The 27228-nt window shown below is 54.4% G+C and overlaps 1 protein-coding gene and 1 long non-coding RNA gene across 2 annotated transcripts in view; one reads left to right on the top strand and one right to left on the bottom strand.

The window, feature by feature from the left end:
• CRTAC1 (cartilage acidic protein 1) overlaps nt 1-27228 on the top strand; it is a 148072-nt gene that overhangs the window by 108140 nt on the left and 12704 nt on the right. Inside the window, exons 6-14 of the mRNA XM_064595129.1 lie at nt 1696-1830; nt 5107-5252; nt 8026-8162; nt 11872-11954; nt 12773-12873; nt 13267-13435; nt 22571-22716; nt 23172-23214; nt 25508-25651. Coding sequence (XP_064451199.1) covers nt 1696-1830; nt 5107-5252; nt 8026-8162; nt 11872-11954; nt 12773-12873; nt 13267-13435; nt 22571-22716; nt 23172-23214; nt 25508-25651 — 1104 coding nt within the window. The remainder of the gene's footprint in view (nt 1-1695; nt 1831-5106; nt 5253-8025; nt 8163-11871; nt 11955-12772; nt 12874-13266; nt 13436-22570; nt 22717-23171; nt 23215-25507; nt 25652-27228) is intronic.
• Nucleotides 7630-27228, bottom strand: part of LOC129045905 (uncharacterized) — a 32173-nt gene continuing 12574 nt past the window's right edge. The window contains exons 6-10 of the long non-coding RNA XR_010412539.1: nt 14069-14199; nt 13715-13947; nt 13399-13611; nt 8005-12404; nt 7630-7920 (exon numbers count right to left, since the gene is read on the bottom strand). This is a non-coding gene — a long non-coding RNA (uncharacterized LOC129045905). The remainder of the gene's footprint in view (nt 7921-8004; nt 12405-13398; nt 13612-13714; nt 13948-14068; nt 14200-27228) is intronic.

Raw genomic sequence — 27228 nt, 5'->3', positions numbered from 1 at the left:
CCGCTGACCGAGACCTCCATCCGGCATTAGCACAGTTTATGGAAACCTCTTCCCCATCCAGAGCCAGGCAGGCAGGCAGGTGGGGGGAGGGCAGGGGGGAGGTCTGGCCCAACATCTCTCAGGTCTGCCTGAGCTCTCGTTTAACAAATAACAACACTAAGTTGTTCTGAGTTCTCTGATCACTATTCTTATTGTACTGAATAGCCCGTTAGAGCCTCACCTTTCAAACTTGACTGTGTACGTAGCCACCCAGGGGTCCTGCTAGAATGCAGGTCCTGACTGGTGGTGGGGGGGTGGAGGCTGAGATTCTGCCTTTCTAACAAGGCGGCACCTTTGCGGCGGGCCCGTGGACCTCACTCTGAGTAACAAGGTGGTAGGATTCACAAAGCCCTTTCACGTGTCTCACTTCATGTGATCCTCATAAAAATCCTAAAATAGAAAAGGCAGGTCATGCTACCCTCATTTTACAGAGGAGGACGCTGAGGCTCAAAGGGTACCATAAATTGTCCAAGGTCACAGAGCTTGTAAACAGCCGCTCTGGGACTAGAATCCACATCCCCGTCCTGGCCAGGTCGTCTTCTGCCCAGTATTCCCAGTGACGGGGGCTTCCGGGCTTGATCTGAAACCCAGTCGTTGGGGCTGTTTGTTCAAGATGTCTTCATACTGGACTTGTTGACACGGGTAGCTCAAATTCGATCTTGGAGACATCAAACCCTAATGTCGAGCTGGCTTGATTTCTTTCTTTTTTAAAAAGTATGCACTTATTGGATTTTTTTCCTTTCCAACCACAGAAGCAATTCTGTTGCAACAAGCCAAAAACACAAAGACGTTCCCCAAAAAGGCGAACTCCCGTCTCTCCTTCCCTCCCCAGATCCCACCCCATCTGGTAGCCGGGGTTAACAACACGGGGCGTGGCCTTTCCCACTTTCCCCCAAACTCAACAACAAGTTTGCACAAACACATCCAGAAATACCATGTATTTTTCTTTTTTTTTTTTAATAAAACTAAGATGACACAATACCATTACTTGGTGAATTGCATTTTCATTTAACAGTATGTCGTGGGCACCCCTGCAAGTCAATACATACGGATCTACACAGTCTTTTCAGCAGCTACAGAACGGTCCGTCCAGTGGATGCAGCACAGCCCATTCAACAGTCGTTGTTGATGGACTTACAGGCTGTTCCCAGTTGCGTTACTATATCAAGCAAACCCAAGAAAGCAGCCTGTAGCCTTAGCCGGAACCCAGTCCTCTACGTTCTTAGGACAGGAGCACACCCAGTGTCTTGACTCCGGGTGGGGGTGGGGGTTGTCAGGAAAATCTGTGACTTGATCAAATGGGTAGATACGGGCTGGGGGATCGTTGTGAGTCAGCCTCCGAAGGGAAGGAAAGGATCTGTAGGGTGGCCTCTGTGTTCTGTAGGTCATGGGATCATGGCTTGGGCACAAAGTGACTCTGTCTTGCCCCTCCCTTGCCTCATCATCGGTGTGGTCATCCTCCACACAAGTTTACAGGACTGTGAGCCCAGATCTGGGCTCAGAGAAGCATCCAGAAGGTTGGAATCTCCCCCGTCCCCAAAGCTCTTCTGAGGAATCACCACAGCGCTTCTCAAAGGCCTCAGAGGTACCCCCGTCCTCCTCACGGGCCTGAGGCTTTGCTTCTGCCACTCACTGTGGGTCACTGTCCTGTCCTAGGGGGCCGGGGTGTCAGCGTGGGCCCCATCCTCAGCAGCAGTGCCTCAGACATCTTCTGTGACAACGAGAATGGGCCCAACTTCCTCTTCCACAACCAGGGTGATGGCACCTTCGTGGATGCGGCTGCCGGCGCTGGTGAGTGCAGCCACTGCCCCGTGTCCCTCAGTGCCCCAGACCTTCCCGCATGGCCCCACGGGCCTCAGGGAGACTGGGACCAGTAATCACACGCACCATGCAGGGAGACATTCCTTGTCACTTTCAATTCCACAACCCACAAGCCTCAGGCCCCGGGAGCGGTGCTGCTGGGGAAAGGGGGAGCCTCGAACTCCTGACCAGTATGCATTTTCCAGCAACTAGATTTGGCCCACGTTCCTCTGAGTCCTGTTTGAGTCTTCAGCATTAATTTCCCCTCCAAGCTGCCTCTTTCCAGTTCCCCTCCCCACATTCACCTTAATCATTGAATTCAATCCAGTAACCATTTATTGAGCCCCTGCTAAGTGCCAGGTGGTGCTAAGAGCTGGGGATGCTGACCCTAATAAGGCTGTACCACCCTACCCTACCTGACACACATACACACACAGGCATGGACATTCTAGAGTGGAAAACAGATGCATAAACAAATAGCCAAGTAGGAAAGAGACTAAAATCCACACAAAATAGTACTTCAGGCCCCTAGCTCTGCTCCCCTTCCTCCCTTTGTGCTCATCCCTCATCTGCCTCAGGACCTTTGCACCTGCCATTCTCGCTGCCTAAAAGTGCCTTCTCCCTTTTCTCTATCTGCAGAAATTCTATTTGTCCTTCAACACTCAGCTCTATGAAGTCTTTCTTGCCTCCCTCTGTGCTACCTGGCAGAGATTTGCACTCTCTCCTCTGCATTCACCCTGCCCTTGCATGTACTTCTCAATCAGGCTTCTACGTCGATAAAATAATCTATGTCTACAAGGACTGGGTGCTGTACTCTTCAGTCTTGACACAACACTTGGCACATAGTGGTCACCCAGTAAATTTTGCTGGATGGCAGAAAGGACACCTAATGAAAGTTTGTGGATGTAATCAGTCTGTCCTTCGACAACTTCTCCCCACCCACTTCCTCCCCACCTTGCCAATGAAAGGATTGGTTTCGCCCCTTTCTGGGCAGCATAGAGACGAGTTCTAGCCTCCAGATGAAGAGGTGAGCGGGGATTAGACAGGGGATCAAAGGTCCTACAAGGTCCGGCTAGTGCTGACAGCTAACATCAAGTCCCTGAGCGTCTGCCAGACCATCGGCTGTGACTTACAAGTACCTAATCCCCCGCTCACTGCTCAGGAGTGCCCACTTTGAGCACCACCCCTCCACTCGTAGCCAGTCAACTCCCCCTCATGCCTTGCCCTCTTCTCCTTCCTGGGCAAAGCTAGAGCTGGAGGCCGCTCCCCTGGCCTGTCCTCCCACCTGGCATGCATGCGCACACACGCTCACACACGCACCCCCCCCCCCCACAGCGCTATATCCTCTGGCAGCAAGTTTTCTCATTGCTGAAAAATCATAAAATGAAGGGGAGGTGGTGGTGGAGAAAACTTAGAGGAATTGATAAGGTGTTAAAGAGATGGGAGCAGAGGTGAGCGAACAAGTTGGAGTGGGAGAAGGTATCTGGCGGGAGGAGAGAGGAAAGGTGCTAGGCCCGTAATTGAAAGTCAGAATGACTGCAGGGGTTTAACAAGACATGTCAAGAGGGCATTCGTCACCCAAACAGATGCTGCTGTGAAAGGCAGCCTGGCACCGATTATTCCCGTGAAAGGGAACCAGCTCCTTGTCAAGGTGCCTCGTAGATAGCAGAGAGATGGGCCAGCATCGAAGACCACCGACATTAGGGCTGGGGAGTTTTGTAGAGAATTAATGGGGTATTAATCCTAAAGGTTAGAGGTTTCCCCCGCTCCTTGGCAAAGCCTCTTCCTCAAGCCTAGGGCTCACTGTCTCTTCTCCCCGCACCTCGCACCCATCGTCCAGATCCTTTACTCCCCCAAGAGGGTACTCAGCCTCCAAGTTCTCAGGGGGCCCCACCCCCACCTTCCCCTGGCTCCCACCCCCAGGAGCTCTGTGGTTACAACTGGCAAGAGCTCTCTGGGCCCTGGACTCTGTGATCCCCCCTCCATTATATTGTCCTATTGCCCACCATCTCTGAGGGCCTGATGACCAACGGCAGTTTGTCCTCCGAAAGAGTCAGCATGGGTGTTGAGAACCAGCATCCACCACTTCTCAACTCCACGCTTGGCCTGATGGAACATATCTGCCTTGGGCAGCCAGGAGGTCAGGCCATCCCTCTGGGCAAAGCCAGCCCCTGTCCTCCCCCAGGACCGGCTCAGTAGGCACTGGCAGATGCAGGGACAGCAGAAGCAGGCGACACTAGACACACAAGCTTCTCTTCCCTGAGCTCCCAAGGCACACTATGGGTTTCTGTGTTATGATGTGACATTTCCTCTGCTGTCACCAACGTCCCCGGGTGCCTTCTGTCAAATTATTTGTGTCTCTTCATTCATTCAGCAAGTATTTACTGAAAACTACCAGGTCAGATGCTGCGTGAACACAGGTGAACAAGAAGACGGCCCCTGACCTCATGGAGTGTAAGGTCTAGTGGGGAAACCGGACGCTAAGCAAGTAAACCACAAAGGAACATAATGGCCCCTGTGATCAGCACAGTGGAGGGAAAGAATGAGAGGCTGTCAGGACAAATAACAAATAGCTGTGAGGAACTGTTTTCATGGGAGTGGTCAGGGAAGGCTTCCCTGAGGAGGTGACATAGTAGCTAAGAGCAGAAGAAAACCAAGGAGCCAGGTAACCAAGGGCACGGGGAAGAGCATTCCAGGAACAGCAACAAACTTGAGCAAAGGCCCAGAGGCCAGAAAGAGCAGGGCTCCTTTGAGGAATGACAGGAACACAGGTAGCCAGAGCTTACGAGTAAGGGGGGAAGGGGAGGGGTACCAGATAAGGTGGGCAGGGGCCTTGTGCTCCCCAGGCAGGAATTTGAACTTGACACAACAATACTGGGGAGCCACCGAGAGATTTAAGCTAAGAGTGATGACCAACTTACTGTACCCCAGTGGCAGCGTTGGGGTGGCTGGAGAGGCCTTTGGTCCTCCAGAATTTCCATGTCTCCGTCCCCTACCCATGCTACCCCAAAACTGAGTGAAAATCGTGTGCTTGCTGGGCAGATGCAGCTGAAGGCAAGTCTGGTTCCCTTTACAACCACCTCCTGCCTCCATGGAGAAATTGTGACCCAGCAGCCGCGGCTCCCCAGCTCCCCGTCCGCTCCCGGGGAGGGCAGGGTCGGCAAAAGGGTCACCCTCCCTGTCGCTCTCCAAGGAGCTCCAGCAAGGTGAGCATTCGTAGAGCCTGCAGGGGGCACTGGCCTGAGGGTCCCTGTCTTTCCTCCCCAGGAGTGGACGACCCCCACCAGCACGGGCGAGGTGTTGCCCTGGCTGACTTCAACCGCGACGGCAAAGTGGACATCGTCTATGGCAACTGGAACGGCCCCCACCGGCTCTACCTGCAGATGAGCGCCCATGGGAAGGTCCGCTTTCGGGTAAGAAGGCACCTCTCCCTCCTGCCCCCCAGCACTGCGAGTGGCCCTGGCATGTCCTGGGGATGCAGCCTCACCTGCGCCTCCCACCGGGCTGAGAAGGGGCTTGTGGCTCCGCAGAGCCTGGAGGCAGGACAGCCACAGTGAAGGTAACATCTGGGGGACGAGGATGGACTCCAGCCCGGGCTTCTCTCCTGTCTCTAGTGCCCAAGGCAGAGACAGCCACTGGCAGACGGGGGACAGCAGCTTCCCACGGTGGGCGAGAACAGGGCAGTGAAGGCTCTGGGCTTCATTCCTGGATTGGCAGCGTTTTTCCGGGTGGCTCCTGGAAAACCTGATCTTTTCAAGTTTAAGTTCTGGCTAAGGGTGCAGTGGGGAAGAGAGGGATGGGGGAGGGGGAGGCTACAGAGCTCCCAACAGCTGCCCGCAAGGAAAAATGGCAGGTGGTGGACAAGATGACCTCCAGCCCCTCTCTGTGCCCCCTCCCTGGGCTGTCAGTAGACTTCAGTGCCAAGAATTCTTCAAAGGGGCTGTTGGGTGACAGGAATAGAGGTGCCACCCCCCTGATGAGCTGGAGTTTGGGGCTTTCTCAGGCAGCTCTCATAGGATGGTTGAAACTGATCTCAGCAAGTCTGGATGGTTCTGGAGGTACCTAGGTCTCGCCAAAATCCCCCGCAGCAGTGAGAATTTACCTGTTGCTTGATGGTCCCAGGGGAGTCTCTGGGAACCTTCTGTCTGGGTCACCACCACAAGCTCCCTCCCTTGTAGGCAGCCACCTGGGGAGGCTCAGGCCCAGCTGCTCCCTCCCTTGAGACCCGGGCTCTCTGGGTGAGAAGGAGGCATGCCCTGAACTCAGGCAGTTGATGCTGGGATCCTGAATGATTTTCATCCTTATTCAGTTTTTTGTTGTTTTTTAAGACTTACTTATTTTAGAGAGAGCGCGCACACGCACACACACGAGTTGGGGGAGGAGCGGGGGGACAGAATCCTCAAGCAGACTCCCTACTGAGCGTGGAGCCAGACGCGGAGCTCAACGTGGGGCTCAATCCTATGATTGAGCCAAAACCAAGAGTCGGACACTCAACCAACTGAGCCACCCAGGCGCCCCCAGCTTTTTGTCCTAACTCAGGTTCTCAACCAGGGGTGATTTTCTCCCCAGGACATTTGACAGTGTCTGGAGACATTCTTGGTTGTCACAAATGGGAGAGGGGTACGACTGGCATCTAGTGGGTAGAGGCGAGGGATGCTGCTAAATGTCCTATAAAGCACAGAGAGTCCCCCCAGCAAGGAATGATCCAGGCCCAAACATCAGTGTGCTGTGCTTGAGGAGCACGGCCAAGCCTTCTGGTGGCCCCTCCCCAGAGCTCAGAGGAGCAGTAATAATGATAATAGATGCCCCATTTACTGGGCGCCTTCCACGTGCCAGGAACTGTGCTAAGCGCTTTACATACACCATCTCAGAAGCCCAGGCGTCCAGTGGGGCAACCCCAAGGGAGCTATGTAGGTTTCCATTTTTATAGGATCAATAGAATAATAATGAGTTAGAGATCCTGAGGTCTCTTTTCCTCCAGCTCTGAAGGCCTGCTCAGCACACCCTGGCCAAATGGCCAGGCTCTTAATCAGCCTCATTACTGCACTGATGGGGACAACCTCCCTCCTGGCCTCCCCAGAACAGGCAGCTCATCAGCTCTCCCAGTTGGCTCATTCCTGCAGCTGATGGAGGGGGGCCTGCAGTGAGAGGCCAAGGAGCAGGCCAGGGGGCAGGGGGGCGCTCCCAGAAACACTAACTGTCCCTTCCCAACCCTTTCCATGGGGGCCCTGAGAGTTAGAGAGGCTGCTAGAATCTTTAAGGGACAAAACCATCTGTGATGGATATTCTTGTAGTCAAAAGGTTGCTCTCCACACCTCTTCTTCTATTTCAAAGGAAGTCCCACACCTGGGGTCAGCACTTTGAGTGTCAGCTGGGCTCTCCTGGGCCTAGGGACTCCCCATGAACCCTGGATAGGTGCATCTGATACTGCAAACCCCCAAAGCAAGTGTCTCCAAAAAATCGAAAAACTCCCAAGAAAAAACACAAGATAACAGCAAAAACATAGCTGGAAGCCACCTCTGCTGCCTTCCAGAGGACCGACAGCATGACCAAGGCCAGGACAGATGCCAGGGACCTAGTTCATGCTCAGGGCTTGCCAAGCATTTTACATGCAGTGCCCACAGCCTGAGCCACTACTCTTAGCCCCGTGTAACTGATGGAGAGAGTGAGATCTGAGAGGTTAATAACTTGCCTAAGATCACACAGCTAGTCAGCAGAGAAGCCTGGATTCAAATGCACAGCACTTTCCAGTGTCCCCCACCCCCGACCCCCCCACTTCTGACTCTCCTGCAGAGGAGGAAGGACATAGCATCTTCAGTCAAAAGCCCCGGCTACCAGCCCATCGTTAGCTATGAGCATGCGCGATTCCCCTCCCTCCCCCAGGACCTGATCACCTCACCTGCAGAATGGGAATGTTAATGTCTGCCCTGCCTCGAGTGCCTGGTGAGCGGGCTGTGTGTGACGCTGACCAGGGAACAGCCAGGTGCTCCGCTGGTGTGAATGGGACTGTCCCTCTCACCTCCTTGTCCTCCTCCAAGCAGCCCGAGGTCTGTGTGGTCTTGGTGCAGCCACTGCAGGTCCCTTCCAGGGGAGGTGAGAGGGGAGGTGTTAGGTCGGCTGTCTCTTCTCTTGGATTGCAACCCCCAAACACCTCTGTCTGCTGACCTGCACCATCTCCCCCGCCAGGACATCGCCTCGCCCAAGTTCTCCATGCCGTCCCCGGTCCGCACAGTCATCGCCGCCGACTTTGACAATGACCAGGAGCTGGAGATCTTCTTCAACAACTTCGCCCACCGCAGCTCCTCAGCCAACCGCCTCTTCCGGTAGGTGCTTCAGCCTGGCCAGTGGCCTCTCGCTGTCGCGGGCTGGGAGTCAGGGAGGAAGGTGTAGGACTCAGAGGGGTGTTCCCAGGGCTGAAGTGCAGGAAGGTCCCCTGATGAAGGAATAGACAGGAGGGAAGGAGGGATTGAGCAAGAGGCTGTGGAGAGGAGGGCAGATCCTGGGCAGGAAGCCGGCCTCCTGCTGTTGTGGGGGGAATGGGCAGAGGGACATGGCCCAAAGTGTGCCCAGAAGCCAAGCTCTGCAGGAGAGAAATCCATACTACCACAAAAAGGAGTTACAGAGTCAAATTTGTTTAGGTGCACCTGGGGTAAGCAAAGACAGGCAGGTTTACTGGCTGCAGGACTTCTCAGGGCCTTTAACATGACCATGAGCGTTTTTACTTTCTGAAAGGTAGATGGAGTATTCCAAATAGATTTAACCACAGGACACCTCTTTCAGAGATTTTCCCCTTGGGACTGGTGCTCTGCAAAACATCCCTTGGGAAATGCTGGATGAGACAATTAATGGTAGACAAGGAAAAGGGAGTGACAGAATGGAAGGAATATGCAAGCATCTGCATCTGGGGAGGAAAGGTTGGATGTTCAAAGGCAATACTTCTCTAAGAGGGGTCCATTGGCATCAGAATCACCCGAAGTACTTACTTAAAGTACAGAATCCCAGGGCCCACCCAGATCTCCTAAATCAGAATCTCCAGGGGTGAGGCCCAGGAATCTCTATTTTTAACAAGTGCGCTGGGCATCAGGTGTTTCTTATCACACTAAAGTTTGAGAACTGCTGTTGGGGAACCTCAGGATCCATGTGGCCTAAGACAACCCTTTTCCTGGCCTAAAACATGCTCCTGGGCCTCAGGAGTCAGTGGGGAGAGAAGGCAGGTAGAGCAGGGGGCCTTGGATTCAGGAAATGGGCCCGATCACCTGCTCGGCTCCCCGGGGCCCCCATCCCTTACCCCAGGGGGGCCCAACTATTAATAAAAGGCAAGAGCTGTGACTAAGCATGTTTTAAAATATAATTATTAACAAAGCATCAATCCTGACTGGATGTAATCACCCCCCGAAGGCACTAGATATACTAATTAGGTGCCTTGCAAAAAGCTTATTCACAACTTCCAGATTAATTGCGGAAGATCAATTGCTCGTTAACAGAGACACTGCTTTCCTTCTCTGGCTAATAAAGTGTCACTCGCCAGGGCCCCTGAGCACGAGGGAGCCTAGTGCTCTGGTCGCTGTGGCCCGAGAACCCAGGCACCTCCCCCGTCCGCCTGCCCACCTGGCTCTGTCACACCACCCAGCCTCCCTCTGGCCACCCCAAGGGCGGGCTGGCCCGGGGCTGCCATGGACGAGGACAGGGTCACCCCGTAGTGGCCCCACGGGTTAGGGTCTTTGCCTCCACTCAGCAGCAGTGCGAGCCAAGTCCCAGTGGCAGATGGCTGCGTCCCGAGCACACAGCCCCGACTGTGAGGGGCTACAGCAGGGGCCGCTGCCTCGCTGGCCACTCTGCATGGTTGGCCCCAGCCTGTCCCTGTTGCTGAATGGAACTTGGCAGGCTCCTTGCAGGAGGTACTGGAGACTCAGAGCCTCTGTGTGCTTGAGCCTGCGATCTTTCAGTGAAGAGTAGGGTAACCAGGGAATTCGTCCCCAAACCAGATGCTTAGTCCTGTTAATGGTGGCGGGACAGCAGGCAAACAGGGACTCTCCCAGGCCAGCCGGGATAGGGACGGTCACACCCCTGACACTGAAACATGCCTCCGATCTCTTCTCCCCTCCTCACCCCTATGCCGCTCCTCCATCCTTGTCCCTGGCTCTGAAGGGGATTCCTGCAGCTGCCTTCAGCAGGTGTCCCCGGCTAGTCCTGCAGAGCAAGCTGTTTGAAAATGCAAATCTGGCCACACCCCTCGTCCACTTGAAACCTTTCGGAAGCCCCCCACTGCCTTCTCCTGGACTCATCCCACACCTCCCGCTTTGTCCCCAGCCTGGCCACTCTCCATTTCCCCGTTTACAGCTGAGCTCCAGACACCACCAGCTTTGTTCGGTTCTGGGCTGTACCAGGCCTGGAACCTCAGGCTGCCCACCCCCTCTGTCCCTTGCCCCTCCCTCTTCACCTGAGTGACTCATACTCATCGTTTGGGTCTCAGCTTAGTTGGCCCTTCCTCCAGGAAGCCGGGGTGAGCTTGCCCAGCTCCGCCCTCCCCTCAGCCCCTCTCCCTGTTGGCCTTCGGAGCTCTGCCTGAGACTCCCTGTTGTCATGGGCCCTGAGCCCCGTCCCTCCGGATGCGAAGCACAGCCACAGGCCCCCAGGCGGTGACGGCACACAGAAGTCACTGCGGAAGAATTCGTTCGGCAGTATGGCAGTACATCGATGCAGTGGAACTGCTGGGCTTTATCCTTAGGAACCCTTAATTGCACTGTCACCTGAACCAAGGGATGCCTCTGCCCAGCTGCGGCAGAGTCTGTGGGACACCAGGGGTCAAAGGGACTGCGGTTGTTGGCAGGCTGAGGCACACACACCTCTAGCAGGTGTGTACGCGCCCAAGTGCACCCAGGCGCGCCGCCCTCCGCCCCGAGCACGCACACGGGTCTGCTCAGCACCGAGGCCCCAGGCCCACAGAGCGTTCTCCCGGGGCCGGGCTCAGCGCTGCAGAGCCCCCGCACTTGCGGCCGCACTCTGCCCTCTGGCCACCACAGGTTCCAGCTCTGGGGACCCCTGGCCCCTCCTGAAGTCACTGGCCACATCTCAGCCCGCTGGTGACTCTCTGTGACTTGGGCAGGCAAGAGCTGCCTGCAGTGTCGCGGGGAGAGTGAGATCCCTTCCAGCCCCCTGTCTCCCCCAGCATTGCTCCTCACACCCAGGCCAGAGCACCCAAGGCTCTGAGAATCTAATGAATGAGAAAAATCGGAGGAAAGCTCACCATCATCAGCAGCATTCAGCTCAGTGTGGAGAAAGAGCAGGACATTCACAGTGGGCTTTTCTGAAGCAAAGATTACCGTGATTCAGAGCTTAAAATAGACAGAGCTCCTGCAACCCAAAGGGACCCCTTTTTGCCCTTTCTGCTGCTGGACTTCATCCACGCCTCCCACGGACATGAGCTCGGAGCTTCCAGTGAGCCGCGCGCTGTGCTAGGTGCTGTGGGAAATGCGAGAATGAGTAACACGTGGTCCCGGCGTGCAAAGAGCTCCCAGTCTAACTGGGGAGATAAGATGCATTCATTCAGAGCTGTAACACAAGGCAGAAAGTGATAAAGGCTGAGCAGTAAAGCACTGCTTGCAGCCCGACGATCAGGGAGGGCTTGGAGGAGGCGGCATCTGAGTGGTTTGAATCCTGGGTACACCCAGAACTCAGAAGCCCAGGACCACTTGAAGGAAAGGGAAGGGCAGCTGAAGGTAGCTGTGTCCCTGCCCCTTCTCCATCCATCAACTGCCCTTCCCCAGGCTGTCTATAATTCATCCATTAGAGAAAGAAAAATCAATATTTACCAACATAAATTAAAACCCAAGAAGGGGACAGGCAGGGTGTAGGCAGGTTCCATGAGCAGAGTGGCTTCCGTAGGCATCCAGGTGGTGGCCGATGCACAGTGGGGTCCGGGGCTGCTTGGAGGACAGAGACTGGAGCAAGTGGGCCTCTGGGTTCAGGGGGCCCATGGGGGCCTCGCCAGCATGTTACTCATCTGGGAACGACCTGTCTCCTCTCCTCCAGTGTCATCCGCAGGGAACATGGCGACCCCCTCATCGAGGAGCTCAATCCTGGCGATGCCTTGGAGCCTGAGGGCCGGGGCACAGGTGAGGGCACCTGGGGGCTCAGGCCCGCACTCCTCTGTCTCAGCTCTGCCCATGCGCAGGATGAGGGCAAGAGGGATGGGGTAGCCAGCTCCACAGCGCGGGACCCCTTCTTCCCTGCCGCATTGAAGGCTAACACTCTAGGGCTGGGTGAGCCTCTGGGAGCCCCAGGCGGGTGCAGAGGAGCTGATGATCCATGCAGGGCTCTGGAAACCCGTTGGCGGTAGCTTCTCTGGCACCAGAAGGGGATGGAAAGGAGAGGCTGAGGGTCCGGCAGTCTGACCCCACCCCTCTTGGCATTCAGCCTGGTGTCAGAGAAAGAGCACTGATCAGGAGTCCCAAGCCCCAGTCCTGCTATTGCCTCACTTGTGGTCTTGGAAGAGTTGCTTCATCTTGTGGGTCTTGTTCTGCACATGCACAGAAGGGATAACGACATCTGCCCTCCTCACCTCTCTGTGTTGTAGTGAGGATCGAAAGGAGACCATGAATGTGCAAACATGACATATTGACAAAAACCGCAAAGGCAAAGGGCATGTGTAATAGATCAGGAAGAAGTCCTCATGCTCTAAGCGATTGGCACCCACTCTCTCGGTACAAAAGTTCAGGAAAAGGAAGGAGAGCCCCCCTTCATGATTTCCTATCATGAGCAGGCTGTGGGAAAGCAGAGGAGAGGGGCTTCCCCGCTGGCTTCCTGGCCCAGTGCTGTGCTCTCGGGGCGCCCCCCGGGGGGGCACATGCACCACAACAGGGCAGTGGTTGGGAGCCCCTCTCTCTCTTGAATCTCCTGGCCGATGGCCAGAGTGAAATCTGCGTTGTTGCAGGGGGCGTGGTGACAGACTTCGATGGAGACGGGATGCTGGACCTCATCTTGTCCCACGGAGAGTCCATGGCTCAGCCGCTGTCTGTCTTCCGGGGGAACCAGGTGTGCATGGACCCCCGGGACCCGTGGAGCCCGGCCCCGTGTGCTCCCCTGGGTCTAAGGTGGACAAGGGCAGAGGCGCCAGGGATGTTTGCTTGCCCAGCATGGTGGGAAGTGGAAGCCCAGGGAATAAATCGCAGCCCTACAGTAAGCCTCCAAGAAGGGCGGCCTCGTGGGAGAAGCCTTGCCCTTCTGCCTTCCACTGGCACTTCTGCTCCCAAAACTGTTTTTCCTGAGTCTACGGGCTTTTCCCTCCTTTTCCCAGGGCCTCTCTTTCCAAACTTCAGCCCGTCCGTCTGCCTCGTTCCCTCTGCCCCTTTTCTGCTCTTCCTCTTCCTCCCTCCCTGCTCCTCCTACCCCCACCCCATACTCACCCGCCTTCCTCCCTCCCTGCAGGGCTTCAGCAACAACTGGCTGCGCGTGGTGCCTCGGACCCAGTTCGGGGCCTTCGCCAGGGGAGCTAAGGTCGTGCTCTACACCAGGAAGAGCGGGGCCCACCTGAGGATTATCGATGGGGGTTCAGGCTACCTGTGTGAGATGGAGCCCGTGGCGCACTTCGGCCTAGGTGAGTCAGGGCCGGGGGCAGGGCGGGCGACGAGCCGTTGTGCCCGACAGCGGGCTCCTGGAAGTGCCTCCCGAAGCATGCTCAGTGACCCAGAACTCGCAGCCCTGGCAGCTGCCAGCGCACGGTACCTCCAGCCCTGGGGACAGCCGTGGCGGACACCAGCCACCCCGGCAGCCCTGCTCAGAAATGAAATGAATCTGAGCTTCCGAGGGGGCGGGGGCTTCCATGCCCCGCCCCTTGCAGGGGCGCCCACCGCCGCCCTCCGCTGAATCCGCTCACCTTGGGGTCGGAGTATTTAATCCTTCCCGTGTCCGAGACTGGGGCCTGGTCCAAACATTGGCCTGTACCAGATTTGTCCAAACCAGCTGTTTTCTGGCCTCTTGGAGGCAGCTTGGTGATTAAAGCCTCACCAGACCGCTGGTGCCTTCCCTTGGCTAGAAGCCTTAGAGAAGCGGAGCGTTCTCCGCGGTGGTGGTGCGATCACCCGCGAGGGGCTGAAAATTGGTTCCTGTCTGGAGGAGGGGAAACAAGAAAATCGTACTCCCTGTTTATACGTTTAAGGCATAGATATGCAGACTGCACATAGGCGGCTATCCAGTGTATCTGTAGTACACATGAGCTAGAACTACACACCTATCAGAACAGCTAAAAAAAAAAAATACCACCACGTGCCGGCGAGGATGCAGAGAAACTCGCTCTCCCATACGTTGTTGGTGGGAATGCAACATGGTACAGCAACTCTGCAAGATGGTTTGGCAGTTTCTCTGAAAAGAAAAAAACGAGCACACAACTTCTATCAGACCCAGGATTTGCACCCCGAGGTATTTATCCCAGATGAATGAAAACTGCTGTCCACATAAAAATCTATACCAGATTGTTCACGGTAGCTTTATCGGCAGCAGCCCAGCCTGGAAGCCCCCGGGATGAGCCCCATAAGAGATGACCGGTTCAACAAACCATTGTCCATCCACACCACGGAATATTACTCAGCAATGGAAAGGAATGAACTATTGACACATGTAGCAACTTGACTAGCTCTCAAGAGCATCAGGGGGAGTGGGGGAAGAAAGGCCCATCTCATAAAGTCACATACTGTTGATTCCGTTTCTACAACATTTTCAAAATGATAAAATTACAGACACAGAAAATAGAGCCGTGATTGCCAGGGGTGGGTGTGACCATGAAGGGACAGCCTGAGCGAGGTCTCTGGGGTGATGGAGGAGTCCTGTATCTTGATTATGGTGGTGGTTGCACGGATCCACACACGTGATAAAATAACATAAAACTATACACACAGTACCAGTGTCAGTTTCCTGGTTTGGTATAGTGCTGTGGGGACATCAGCTCTAACCATTGAGGGAACCTGGATGAAAGGTACACTTTCTGTACTATCTTTGCAGCGTCTGTGAATCTAGAATTACTGCAACATCAAACGTTTTTAAAGAAATGCACTGGGGAGGGAATTGGGGGGAAAATATCTAAAAAGCCTTCTTGAGACGAGGGGCAATCCTGGAAAATGTGTGGAGGAGCCAAGAGTGACTTTACTAAAACACGATGGTTAAGAAAGCATTTGAGTCAAATACACCTGGACTCAAAGTCAGACACCCTCCCCCATGTGTTAGCACCTCATGGGGCGACACAATATTAACATTGAAAGAGTAGGCAATATGGTCTGAAGTTAATATACATGTATATATTAATATTATACACAATATTACATTATACATCATACCGTATATCTTACATCATATGGACAAAGGAAAAAACGGAAAGAAAAAGCAGGAAGTAGGAACAGTGATTCTGGGTGGCTAGATTGACGTAGTAACTCTCAGTCGTTCCAGGTGGCACTTTGCTCCTATTATGTCATTTCATGCTCGTGACCCCTCTGTGAGATGGGCATTACTTATCCCCATTTTACAGATGGGAAAACTGCAGATCGCAGCAGTTAAGAAACCCGCCAAGGTCACGTGATTGATTGGTAGCAGAGCTGACATTCAAATCCAGATCTGCCCGACTGTGTGATTTTTATTTCCTTCCGTATGTTCCAAATTTTATAGGAACACAGAATATTTATGCAGTCTGAAAAAGAAGCATAAATGTTTAGGGGACCTGGTTCTATGAGCATGTTCTTGGGCTGTTTTGCCCTGGATGGGTCGGCTGGCTGTTGAGGCATTTGTCACTTGTATGGTAGCCATTTACTACACTGGCCAAGTACAAGGTGACTTTTGAATACATAGTCCTCTCTCACAAAACAGCAGTAGCCGACTGTCATCGAGCACTTAGTGTACGCCAGGCACTGGGCTACGGGTTCTGCATAAGATACCTCACGCAGTTCTTACTGCAACACGACAAATCATAACCCCATTACACAGGTCAGAAAACTGAGGCTCGGGCTGAGTAACCTGCCCCAAATCCCACCTCCAGAAAGTAGAGAGGGCTGGATTTGGACACCGACTTCTTGGTCACCACTGACCACCGTAACTGGAGGGCTTGACCTCCCATAGCTGCTCTGTGCAGAGCCAGCCAAGGTCCTCCTGCTCTGCCTCTTTCTTCCTGGATATCCATGTCCCCTCGGTTACCAAGCAACCCATGCGAGGCCATCCAATCACCAGGGTAACTGCTGTGGTATCCTAGGTGGCATGTTTATCCAGGTATCTGCCTGGACATCAATTCCCACCCCATTGTACAGATAAGGAAATCGAGTTTCCACATAGCAATGTAAGGACGGGACTGGAGCTGAGGCTCTCCTTCCTCACATCCCATGGGCTGCCTGTGCTATTTTAAGACATGTTTATGGGCCTCATTGGATCTCCTCTCTGGCCAGAATCTGCCCTTGCCAAGAGAACAGACCTGCTTTTTCAACTGGGCAGGCTTGGCCAGGTCGTTTGGTGGGATCACAGGGACCCAAGAGCCTCCATGCCTCTCCACCACTGCCTGCCTCCCCTACTCAGGGTTATAGATGCTGCACCTGGTTGGGAGCCCCTCCTGACTGCCAATCCTTGATATTTTGCAAGGCCAGGGGATTTGTTCTGGCTCTGAACTCCGGCTCAAACTGCTCCATGGGTCCCCCTGTAGGCTCCTCTCCTTTGCCAGGATCCACTCCCAGAGTCACTGAAGGAAGGCTGCTCCTGGGGACTGGTCCCTGTGGGTCAGCCCTGGGCCTGGCAGTGAGACTCCCGGAGGTGGCTGAGCAGATAGCAGAGCCAGGAGTAGGGACACAGCCAGGAGCAGGTGGCCTTCATCCCCGCAGCTCCAAGGCCCCCAATCCAGGAGGGTCTCCTTCATGGATCCAGCATAGCACAAGCCTTCCTGATTGATGGAGGGGCCAGCGATGGGGGTGGGAAGAGAGGGAGCCAAGAGGGAATGCCAGACAGAAGGAAGGGTTGAGGAAAGAGAAAGGATGGGGCACACAGGCAGACAGGGGGCTAGGGAAACCAAGAGACACAGAGAGACGTGGGAAGGAGACAGATGAGACAAAGAAGAGGTACTTCCTGCCCTCCAGGCTCACAGTTCAGTGAAAAAGGCAGATGGGCACGGGGATTCTGGGGCAAGGCAGATCTGGACGCACTGTCAGACTGGCCCGGGGGCTGTGTGAGGACTAGCACAGGACAAATAGTTCTGCTTTCCCAAGGACATGGGCTTGGTATGGGGTCTAGCCGGATGGTAGGAATTTAGAAGGCACGGAGGGCGGCGGAAGAGAGCATCCCAGGGGCTAGCCTGGCTTGAACACAGGCCCAAAGATGGGAGTGTTCAGTGTGCCTGCACAACCAAATGGTGTGGTAGGAGCAGCGCCTAGAGAGGGAGGCCAAAGCCAAACTGGGGGTTGGGGGGAGCCAAGAGCCAGGCTGGAGGGGGACAGGCAGATCAGAGGGGGGTCTGTAGCCCTGCGGGGCAAGCCAAAGCCAGGCTATGATCTGCGGGGGCAGGGCCACCAGGAGCCCTACAAGGAGACCAGTGTTTGCAAATGTTCTTAGAAGGATTTAATGGTTTTCCTGATTATAAGAATAATGTATATTGATTATAGGACAATTAGAAATTATAACATCATTTAAAAGAAAGGAGAAAGAACCCATAATCTTACCATTATCTTTTGAATATTAAATGAAAAGTAAACGTTTCTCCCTTCACCCTCTCCCAGTACCATTTGATTCATTTAGTCAACGCTTATTTACTGAGCACATACTATGTGCCGAACACTAACGAGACACAGGTCCTTGCCATGGGTGATCTTACATTCGAGTGGAAGTAGCAGAAACATATATAATAAACATAATAACTGGGTAAATATATAAAATGTTAGAAGATGTTAAGTGCTATGAAAAAAGGAAATGCAGAACCGGGTAAGAGGATCAGGAATGGGGAGGGCAGGGGGTGGGGAGTTTTCAGTACAGTGGTGGGGGTGGCCTGCTCCCACAGCCATGCTTTGTGATATGCTTTTATTACATGCAATATGCATGGGAGCATAGTTATAGATAAATACTCCTCGGGGGATTTTTTTTTAACAAAACTAATTATACTCTTCCTATTATTTCCAAACTTGCTTTTTTCCCCTCTCAACAATATAACCTGGACATCGTTCCAAACATGCACATCCCTCCTTTGGTTCCCTTCAGAGCTGCACGGTATTTCACTGTGTGGCAGCGCTCATCATTTATTGAGCAAGTCTCCTATTGACGGACAGTTCGATGGTTTCTGGGCCTGAGCAGTTTGTTTTGTGGTGCTCGGGGTGAGAAGGGGCATGTCCAGAATACGAATGCAAGAAAGGCCTGCCTTGTTGTTCCAAATGACTGAGCCACAGATGTGGGGCCCGCAGCTGTGCAGGGAGCCGTGGGTCTCCGGAGGGAAGAAGGCCCCCCCTTCCAGCCCTCATGACGCTCCCGCTCACCCCAGCTGACCCTGCTCCCTTCCTCCCTTTGAGACTCATCCCCAGCCTCCCCCCGCCCCCCGACTTTGCAGCGAGGTGTAGCCAGAGAGCTGGATGTGGACACGTATGCGGGTGTGCACACGTGTCCCTCGGCAGCCTGCCTCCTCATCTCTGCACTGAGCCTGGGTCAGAGGACTGGCTTCTCCGCCCCTCATGTGTTCTCCCGACTCCCAAGGGTCTGCGCTTCCTCGCACCACACAGTAAAAACTCAGGGACCTCGCTGGATGGATGTTTCACTCTCTGGAGTTCCCAGAGGACCCCCTCGGCTGTGCAGAGTGCCCTCGGCTTCACCCTCTAGGACCATCCTCCTGGGGCAGCGTCAGCTACCACCGTCCCCACCCCTGCTCCGTAGGGCCCCTGGCCTTGTTCCACCCTTCCTCGGGCCCCTGCCCTGGCCTTTCCCGGCTCCTTCTGGTGCAGATGGCCAGCCGGGCTCATAAAGAAGCATTTCTGCTCACGGCCCTTGTGGAGGGCCCCACTGCATGCTGGTTGCTCGGAACCTGCATCCTAGCCCCCCATGCCCCCACCCTACATATCCCACACCCTGGCTCTCCAGTTCCCGATGTGCGGAGGGCTGAGGCCGCTCAACCAAACCCAGAACAGGAAAACAAGCACCCACAATCTACTTGCCCCTGCCAGCCCCTATAGGGGGCTCCTCACTGGCCAGCCCACCCCAAGCATTGATGGTACCCCTGCCACCCACCCACCCACACACCCCACCTTCCTCTAAGCTCATTGTTTGCAAGTGACTCAGAGCTGCCTCCAAGCCTGCTGGTGCTCATTTCGGGAAGGAAAATTCAGTGGCCCACATAAAAATTGCTTTATTAAAGTGCAAAAATATTCCACCAACTGTATTCCCACCATCTGTTTTGCTGGTAATTCTTCTGAAAAGCACAATTCTCTGTGCCTCCTTGGCCTTTGTCCTTTAAACGCTGCGGGAGGTGACTCCCTGCTGCTCTTGACCTCCCAGCCGGTTAACGTTAACGGGGCCTCCTCGGCTTGCAGCCCCACTCCCTGACTCACAGCCCTGGCAGACAGACAGCTTCAACACTGCCCTTGTGCGGTGCCTGGAAAGATCGGAGACGTCTGGCGACTTGAGAGGGCACAGCGAAGCCTGGGGACAGGAGCCTGGGCTCCAGTCCTAGCTCAGACACCGGCAAGTCACTTCCCCTTGCCAGTGTCTACACCTGGAGAGTGGGGATAGAACGCCCACCTTGCAGGGTAGTCAGGAGGATTCAGATCAGCCTCACACACGAAGGCGCCAAAGCCCACCCCGGTCTCCTACCCCCCACCCCCGCCTAATACATATTCTCATGCTCTGCTTCCCCCACTTTGAACTTCTCCCTGATCTTCAAATACACATGACCTTTCCGTACGTCTGTACCGTGCCGTACCATCTGCCCGGACTGCTCCTTCCTTCCCTTCTCTGCCTCACGAACTCCTACTCCTCCTGCAACACCCAAATAAAATGACTTCTAACACCCACCTCTCTCACCGAGGGACACCAATGCTGCATGTTCCCAGTTTATTATAACATAATCACTACGTTCCTTTCCCGCCACGGGAAGCAGCTCCTACAGGCTGGGGCCTGGGTCCATCTCCTTTCTGCTAAATCCCAGATCCCTGCACGATGCTTGGCCTGTGGTGGGGCTGGGCGTGGGGGTGAAGTGAGCAGAACAAGGGCAAAGCGGGTATGGGCTTTGGGGTCAGATGTCCCTAGCTGGGGAACTATGGGCCATTTACATTACCTCCTCAGGTCTGAGTCCCTTTATCTCTAAAATGGAAATTAGAAAGCTAGTACCTTCCCCATGGGGCTGCCAAGAGAATCCAGTGCTAACACTGAGATCACCTGGTACCGTTTGGGGTACATGTTCTCCAGTATTATTGCCAGTAAATGAAGGTGCTTTGGAAACTAGAGGGTGCGCCCATGTCTAAGAGATGGTGGAGATGGGGATGTCAAGGGGACAGTCGGCCGGGGCACGGCTCACATTGCGAGGAAGAAAGACTGTCCTCCCCAGGAGTGCTAGAACTCTAGGCCACACGCCCATCTTACAGATGAAGAAACTAAGGCCCCAGAGAGGGTGCCCAAGTCAGCAAAATAATCAGCAGCAGAGGAGGGAGTCCTACTGATGTGTTCTCCTTGGCTTACTGATCTCATAGCCCCGGCCCCTCCCTGGGCTTGGAGGAAGGGAGGAAGCAGGACTCAGAACGACAGGCTGCAAACACAGAATGTAAATTTGTGATTGTGAATATTCGGTGACTTTTCTGAGTTATTTTGGCACTTTAGTCAGGCTGGAAAATGTATTCGTGTAGCTGTTCTCTTGGCTTAGGTGAGAAACATTTGCTATTCTTTGTCTCCTTTTTTTAATAGAAAATACTTTTTATACATGCCAATTAATTTGGGCACTGTTCAACCTAAAAATGCCAGGTGTCTAACTTCAAGCGACTATTTCAAAACAGAGAAACAAACCTACAGGTGATACCCCCCAATCCCGTGTCCACCCTCCTCCTCCAAAAGGAATTATTATAGAAGGAGGGAATAGGGGGAAGAGAGGTTTATGAGAACTATTTGCTGGCTTCTATTTGTCGGCTCCGGGAGCCTCTCCAGGGTGCCGCTGCCCCCCGTGCCCACGGAGGCAGGGGCTGCTCACCTGTGACACTTGCGAGTGTGGCAGCAGGTCCCCGTCCTCATTACCACACAGCCCAGCAGCAGCGAGGCAAAGGGGAAGCCAGTGCAGGGAGGACCCGGACGCTGAGGGATGTGGCTCGCAAGGTGCAGCTTCCTCTGGAAGCCCCAGAGCAGCGTGCTAGGACTCAGGGCGGAAGGTGCCGCTGGGGGACTCCGCGCCCGGGGGGCCTCTGTACAGAGGAGTCTACACGTGCATCCCCCTTAAAGTCTGGCTGTGGCTACCAACCCTTTTCTAAAATGCAGGAATCCCTTCTATACATGAAAATGTGTCACAGACTACCCTCCGCCCCCACAGTAGCTATCCTGGTAAAATCCGTTGGTGAACAAGAAGGGCCCAAAGCTGCTATAAATTCAGCAGCCCTTTTTGGTTGCCCTTGTTTTTCTAAGAGTAGCTGCATACATTAAGGGGAAAGTAACACATACATGTGGGTGACGTGCTGTTGATTCAGCCCACAGACGGTGCTTGAGGGTATACTTGGATTTGTGGACCCCCGAGCACCAGGCCCACATCTGCTCATCCCTGGTGGGTGATAACGAGGGGGCGGCACCCTCTCTCCCACCTGGGCTGAGCACTGCCCTCTTTCCCAAGTGATAGATGAGAAGAGCCGCTCGCTACAGGTGAGGCCCAGCCCCCTCCTCCTGCCGACCCCAATTCATCACCATTAGCCTGTCCCTGATGCCTTAAGTAGGGGGCTGGGGCCAGCTCTGATACCGCCTAAACACCTGACAGATCTTCCCAAGCTGCCTGCTACCATCGAGGTAACATGTTGCTTTAAGGATGTGTGCGGATGGATTCTCTGTGAATATTCTCTGAGCTTCATCATTAGCTTCTGTAAACATCTCAGCTTTGTAGAATGGTGCTTCTCCCGGGCCTTCCACCATCTCGTTCTTTATCACCTCAGCTTCTATTTGGAACTCAGCTCAAGTGCCTTCTCCCCGAGAGCCTGTCCCTGATCACCTTTGACTAGAAAAGGCCCCCAGCCAACCCCCAGTTCCTCTTTACCCTCTTGCCCTACTTTTGTTTTCTTCACAGAGCTTCTCAATATCTGACATTATTTATCTGTTCCTCTTTTTGCCTGTCTATCCCCACCAGAGTGGAAGCTCCCTGAAAGCAGGCACATTCCCAACGGCAAAAGAAAGCATGGCCCCTAGCAAGCTATAATTATAAATAATATAAATATATAAATATAGTGACATGCCCAAGATTACATAGCAAGTCAGTGGCAGAACTGGAATTTGGCCCCAGGTCCCCCAGATGCCCGGCCCTCACCATGTTCTTTCCAACATAGCAGGCAAGTGGTACAGCCAAGATTTGAACCCAGGACTGAAAGTCAACCTGCTTACCACCAGGCTTTACCTTCTCCCCTAAAACAGCTTCATGCTGATTGGCCTATCCACTGGAATGTAAGTTCTAGAGCTGCGCCGGCCCATATGGTAGCCACTAGACAAGTGTGGCTATGGAAGTGTAAATTAATTAACATTAAATAGAATTTAAAATCCAGTTCTATCTTCTGTCCCACAGGGAAGGACGAAGCCAGCAGTGTGGAGGTAACGTGGCCAGACGGCAAGATGGCAAGCCGGAGTGTGGCCAGTGAGGAGATGAACTCTGTGCTGGAGATCCCCTACCCCCGGGATGAGGACAGACTTCAGGACCCAGCCCCACTGGAGGTGAGCGAGGGTGTCTGGGCCTCAGAGCCAGAAAAGCAGTCTCCCCCACCCCCCACCACAGCCCCACGGGCTGCAGCTGGACTCCCAGGAGTTTGCAGACTTTGCTGCTAGAATGGTGGAAATCTTCACAGCAAAGGGCAGGCTTCATAGTGACCCCTCCCTTTGTAGTTGAAGAGGGACAGGTTCTGTTAGGCATCCCAGCTCAGGCACACGGATGCCACGGGAGCGGAATGAGCAGGAGTCTGAACTGAATGTGCTCTCGACCTTCCCCCAGCCTCCTATTCTCAGTGCAAGAGAAGGAGTCCTGGCAGGGAGGGGCTGCCCCCAGGCCCAGAGCTACGAGCACCCCTCATTCTGGGGTCAGGGTGACAGCCGCTCTGTGGCTGTGATGAGGAGGGAAACTGAGGCGGGATCTTCTCCACTCACGTGTGTCTCTGCTTCTGCCCACCCTGCAGTGCGGCCAAGGATTCTCCCAGCAGGAAAGTGGCCATTGCATGGGTGAGTGGCCTGCGGGCACAGGGGACGGGGCAGAGGCCAGAATCTCCCTGGGGACTGTCAGCCTGAGCCCTGGCAAAGCTCAGATTGCAGACCAGAGGAGAAGGGTGGGGAGGGAAACGCGGTTTGTCCCTGGGGCTCCAGATGCCAAGACGACTCACCAAGGGGAGTGAGGTTAGCGGCCGGCAGGCTGAGCCACTGCAGTTCTGGGAACTGAGAGTGCTTCCTGCGCTGAACACAGAGGGGGCGCTCGGAGGAGACACACGAGCACCTGCAGTGCTCACAGGGAGGCCTGCTGCGGGGGCCACCGTCGAGAAGTTGCACAGGCCTCTTCCATGGGGGGCCGGGGCTTCGGCTTGGCCAGCTGGTGGGGCAGCAGGCACCGGGGCCAGCAGACAAGGACAGCATTGCTGGAGCGTGGTCACAGAACAGAAGGGACACTGTCGCCTCATGCAGCACTGGGGGGCAGGTAGCTGCAGCATTGCGAGGACGGCAGCTCGGTGAGGGCCCGGTGACCTTTGGAAAGTCCTCCAAGGGCCTGGAGTGGCAGCCAGGGGACCCGGCCTCTCAAAGACCCTCAGCCCAATACCTGCCCCGTCAGTGACCCGCAGGGAGGGCTCAGGGCAAGGACCCTCCCATCTCCAGACCCTCAGGCGGCACCCTCCCCAAGTCTGCTGTGCACGGGCTCCCGAGTCCCAGGCCGGCGGCTTTGCTACTGAGATTCAGGAGTCAACAAGACACACGGTCCCTGCCCTCCTGGAGCTTAGAGCCAGTGGGGGAGGCGCACGGGAAAGAGCGATGACCACGCACTGTGAGCAGGGCTGGGTGGGGGAGGGGTGGGACGCGGGAGCCCAAAGGTGGGGCCCAACACCAGCTCGGAGGGTCAGAGAAGGTGCCCCCAGAGAAAACCAGGGTTCAGCTGAGACCTGGGGGGTGATGGGGAGTTTGCCAGGCAGGGAGAGGGGAGAAAGTGTTCCGGTGGAAGGCGCCACATGGGCAAAGGGCCACAGGTGAGAAAGTGAAGGAGGACCGCTCTAAGGGTGGCTGGGAGGAAAGGAGTCCCCTCCACTCTCCGTGGCCCCGCCCCGGCCACTCTAAACGGATGGTGCATGTACACAGAAATGCCAGCATCTGGCCTGAGCACCGGCAGGACCCTGTGACGTCACCCTTCACGCCACCTCTTCCTTCTCGTCACCCAGCAAATATTTATGTGCTCATACGGGTGCTGGGGACTCAGGTCAAGCACCCACCCTACAGAAGCATCTGTTTTAGTGAGGGGAACCACAAACATGCGACCTGTCACCCAGATGAGATGGGCCAAGAACCCTTTAAGCAAGGTGTCTCTGGAGACTGTTCTAGACCAAGTGGTCAGGGAGAAGACCTTTGAGTTGAGACCTGAAGGACGAGAAGGTCCAGCCCCACAAAGAGCTGAGGGAAGAGCAGGGGCAAAGAGCACGAGGCAGGAACAAGGCTTGGCGTGTGAAAGGACTGGGAAGGAGGCTGGCGAGCCTGGAGACAGTGGTGGAGCCAGGCGCTAAGTCAGGGAGGGTGGCGAGGTGTCCGGATCTTGTTCCTAGGGCCCTTTGCAATTAAGCAGGAGAGTGGCATGGCATGAGTCCCATTTTCAGAAGATCAGCCTGGCTGCTGAATTGCAGATTAGATTGGAGGGAAGTGTGGCAGCCCTGGCAGTCCGGAGGTGGCTGCAGACCTCCAGGCCGCAGGTGGTGCAGGCTGGGAATAGGCTGTGGCTGAGGAGAAGGAGCTGAACCGACAGACGGGTAGTAAGGGGGCAGAATGGCGGGATCTGTTGTGAAATTGCCTACAGAGGTAAGGGAAAAGGAGGAACTAGGGATCCCTCCTGTCTGTGCTCGAGCAGCTGAGGGGGTGACAGTGGTGTGACTGACTTAGGCGAGATGGGGCCAGGGGACGGAAGAAGTTTGAGGGCTAGGGGAGCTAGAGTTTCATTTTGGACCTGCTGAGTGTGAGATGCATGTTAGATTCACAAGTCTGGAGCCCCAGGGACAGGTTGGGGCTGGAGATAGGAATCTGGAATCATCCATGTATGAAGGGACCACCTACAGAAAGTGTGGTAGATAGAAGATCCAGGACCAAGCCTGACACCCCCAACATGTAGAGGTCAAGTAGAGAACGAGCCAGCCAAAAGGACTAAAATTGAGGACGTTGAGGCCTAGAGAGAAGGACATGCCCGGGGTCACAGAGTAGGTGGGGCAACAGAGCCTGAGCAAGGACCCACTGCCCCATACCTCCCTGGTAAGTGACTCCCCTCACCTTCTAGACACCAACGAATGCATCCAGTTCCCATTTGTGTGCCCTCGAGACAAGCCCGTGTGTGTCAACACGTACGGAAGTTATAGGTGCCGGACCAACAAGAGGTGCAGTCGGGGCTATGAGCCCAACGAGGACGGCACGGCCTGTGTGGGTAAGTAAAGCCCTGCCACAGCCCAGTAGGACTTGAGGAATTTGTCTTCCACTGGGGAGCGCTGGGGAGGCCCCCGATCAAGGTCCCCATCCCCTGACTTCTCCTGGCTGGCTGGAGGCTGCTTAGATCCCCGCTGGGACTCCAGGGAAGACCATGACAGAGGTTTGGAGAAGGCCCCCCACTACTCCCACCATCTGAAGGGTCCCTGGGGTGCTGTGCCCTGGCCAGAGGCGACTGTTCTTACTTCTCCCTTCTCACATTTCCTAAAACAAATTCTCCTACCTTAAGGTCAGCCCATCTTCTCCTACCAGGGATAGAAACTAGCTCCTACTACTCATCTTTGTCTGAATTTCTGAACTGGTATTTGTCTTCTTCCTCCCAAATGCTTCCCCCCACCCCCATCCCACCCCAACCCCCTTTCTCTTTTTCCCATTTTTTTTTCTCTCTCTCTCTCTCTCCCTCCCTCCCCCATCCTTTTGCAGCTCAAGTGGCCTTTTTAGGTGGGTATTCTTCTGCTGCCTTTAGAATCTCTGAGCCTCCCTCTCGGGCCTCATATCTTTCTCTAGGCCTTGGACTTTGCCTTCAGTTATATGCACTTTAAATCCCATCAATAAAGGAAAAAACAAAAACAAAAAAACTAACAACCTTTGTGGAAAACTAAATCTCTCCCGCTGCCTGTCTCTCTCTCCATGCCCAGTAGATTCTGTCACGTGCACCCTCGGAATGGACCGCGGGGGTGGCCATCTTTGAAAAGGGAAGTTTGGGAGATACGGATATTTATGTAATCTTAGTTATTTGTGAAGCTTTTTCTTTTCTGAGGAAAACAAAAAGGAAAGTCTCCCCTCCTACCCCATCTACCCTCCCTCACTTCTGCAGAGAATCATGATAGTCCTGTCTTTTCTGTATTCTCCAGTGTCACAAGCACCCTGTTTTGCCCTTAACAAAGATGGCTCCCAGGCGGTTGCCTGCTCAGTTGATTCACTCATGTATCATGTGCCTGCTGGTTTGGCCTGTGCTGTTTCTGCTCTGTGCGCCCTGACTTCCTGTGGTAGAGAAAGCCTTATTGGAGTTGGTGGTTATGATGGGAGGGGAAAGGGTGGCCCTATGGGACTCTTGATAAAAATGTTAAAGTTTGAATTTGCTAAGTCCTCCAGCCTCTTTCTGGAGAAATTATGCCAATAAACTCTCTGCTGGATATTAGTGCCTAGCTGGTGAAAACAAAAATGTGTCTGGGGCAAGTAGATGCTGGTTGGAATGTTGAATTAGCAGCAGCCCTTCCATCATGGGGCACTTGGAAAGCAAATCACGAGACAGGGAAAGTATCTGCCCTGAGCATGAGCAATGGTTTGGGTATGTGCACCAATGTTCACATTTGGGAGGCTGGAGTTTGGACCAGGCAAGGGATGTAGGATGAGCAAGGGGCAGATTGTGGAGGGAATATTCTGGGCCTTTTACCTGGAGGAAGTCACTTGTCTACACTGGGCCTCAGTTTCCCTAACCTAAATAGCAAGAGATTTGGTCTGGTATATCCCTAAAGCCCTTTCCTTTCTAAGACCCTTCAGTGTGTGGCTGGACAG

The sequence above is a fragment of the Mirounga angustirostris genome, unplaced genomic scaffold, assembly GCF_029215605.1.
Source record: "Mirounga angustirostris isolate CCGP_5_RB_7025 unplaced genomic scaffold, mMirAng1.0.hap1 SCAF_6, whole genome shotgun sequence".
In the NCBI taxonomy this organism is placed as follows: Eukaryota; Metazoa; Chordata; class Mammalia; order Carnivora; family Phocidae; genus Mirounga; species Mirounga angustirostris.
This window is presented reverse-complemented; position numbering and strand designations above follow the sequence as displayed.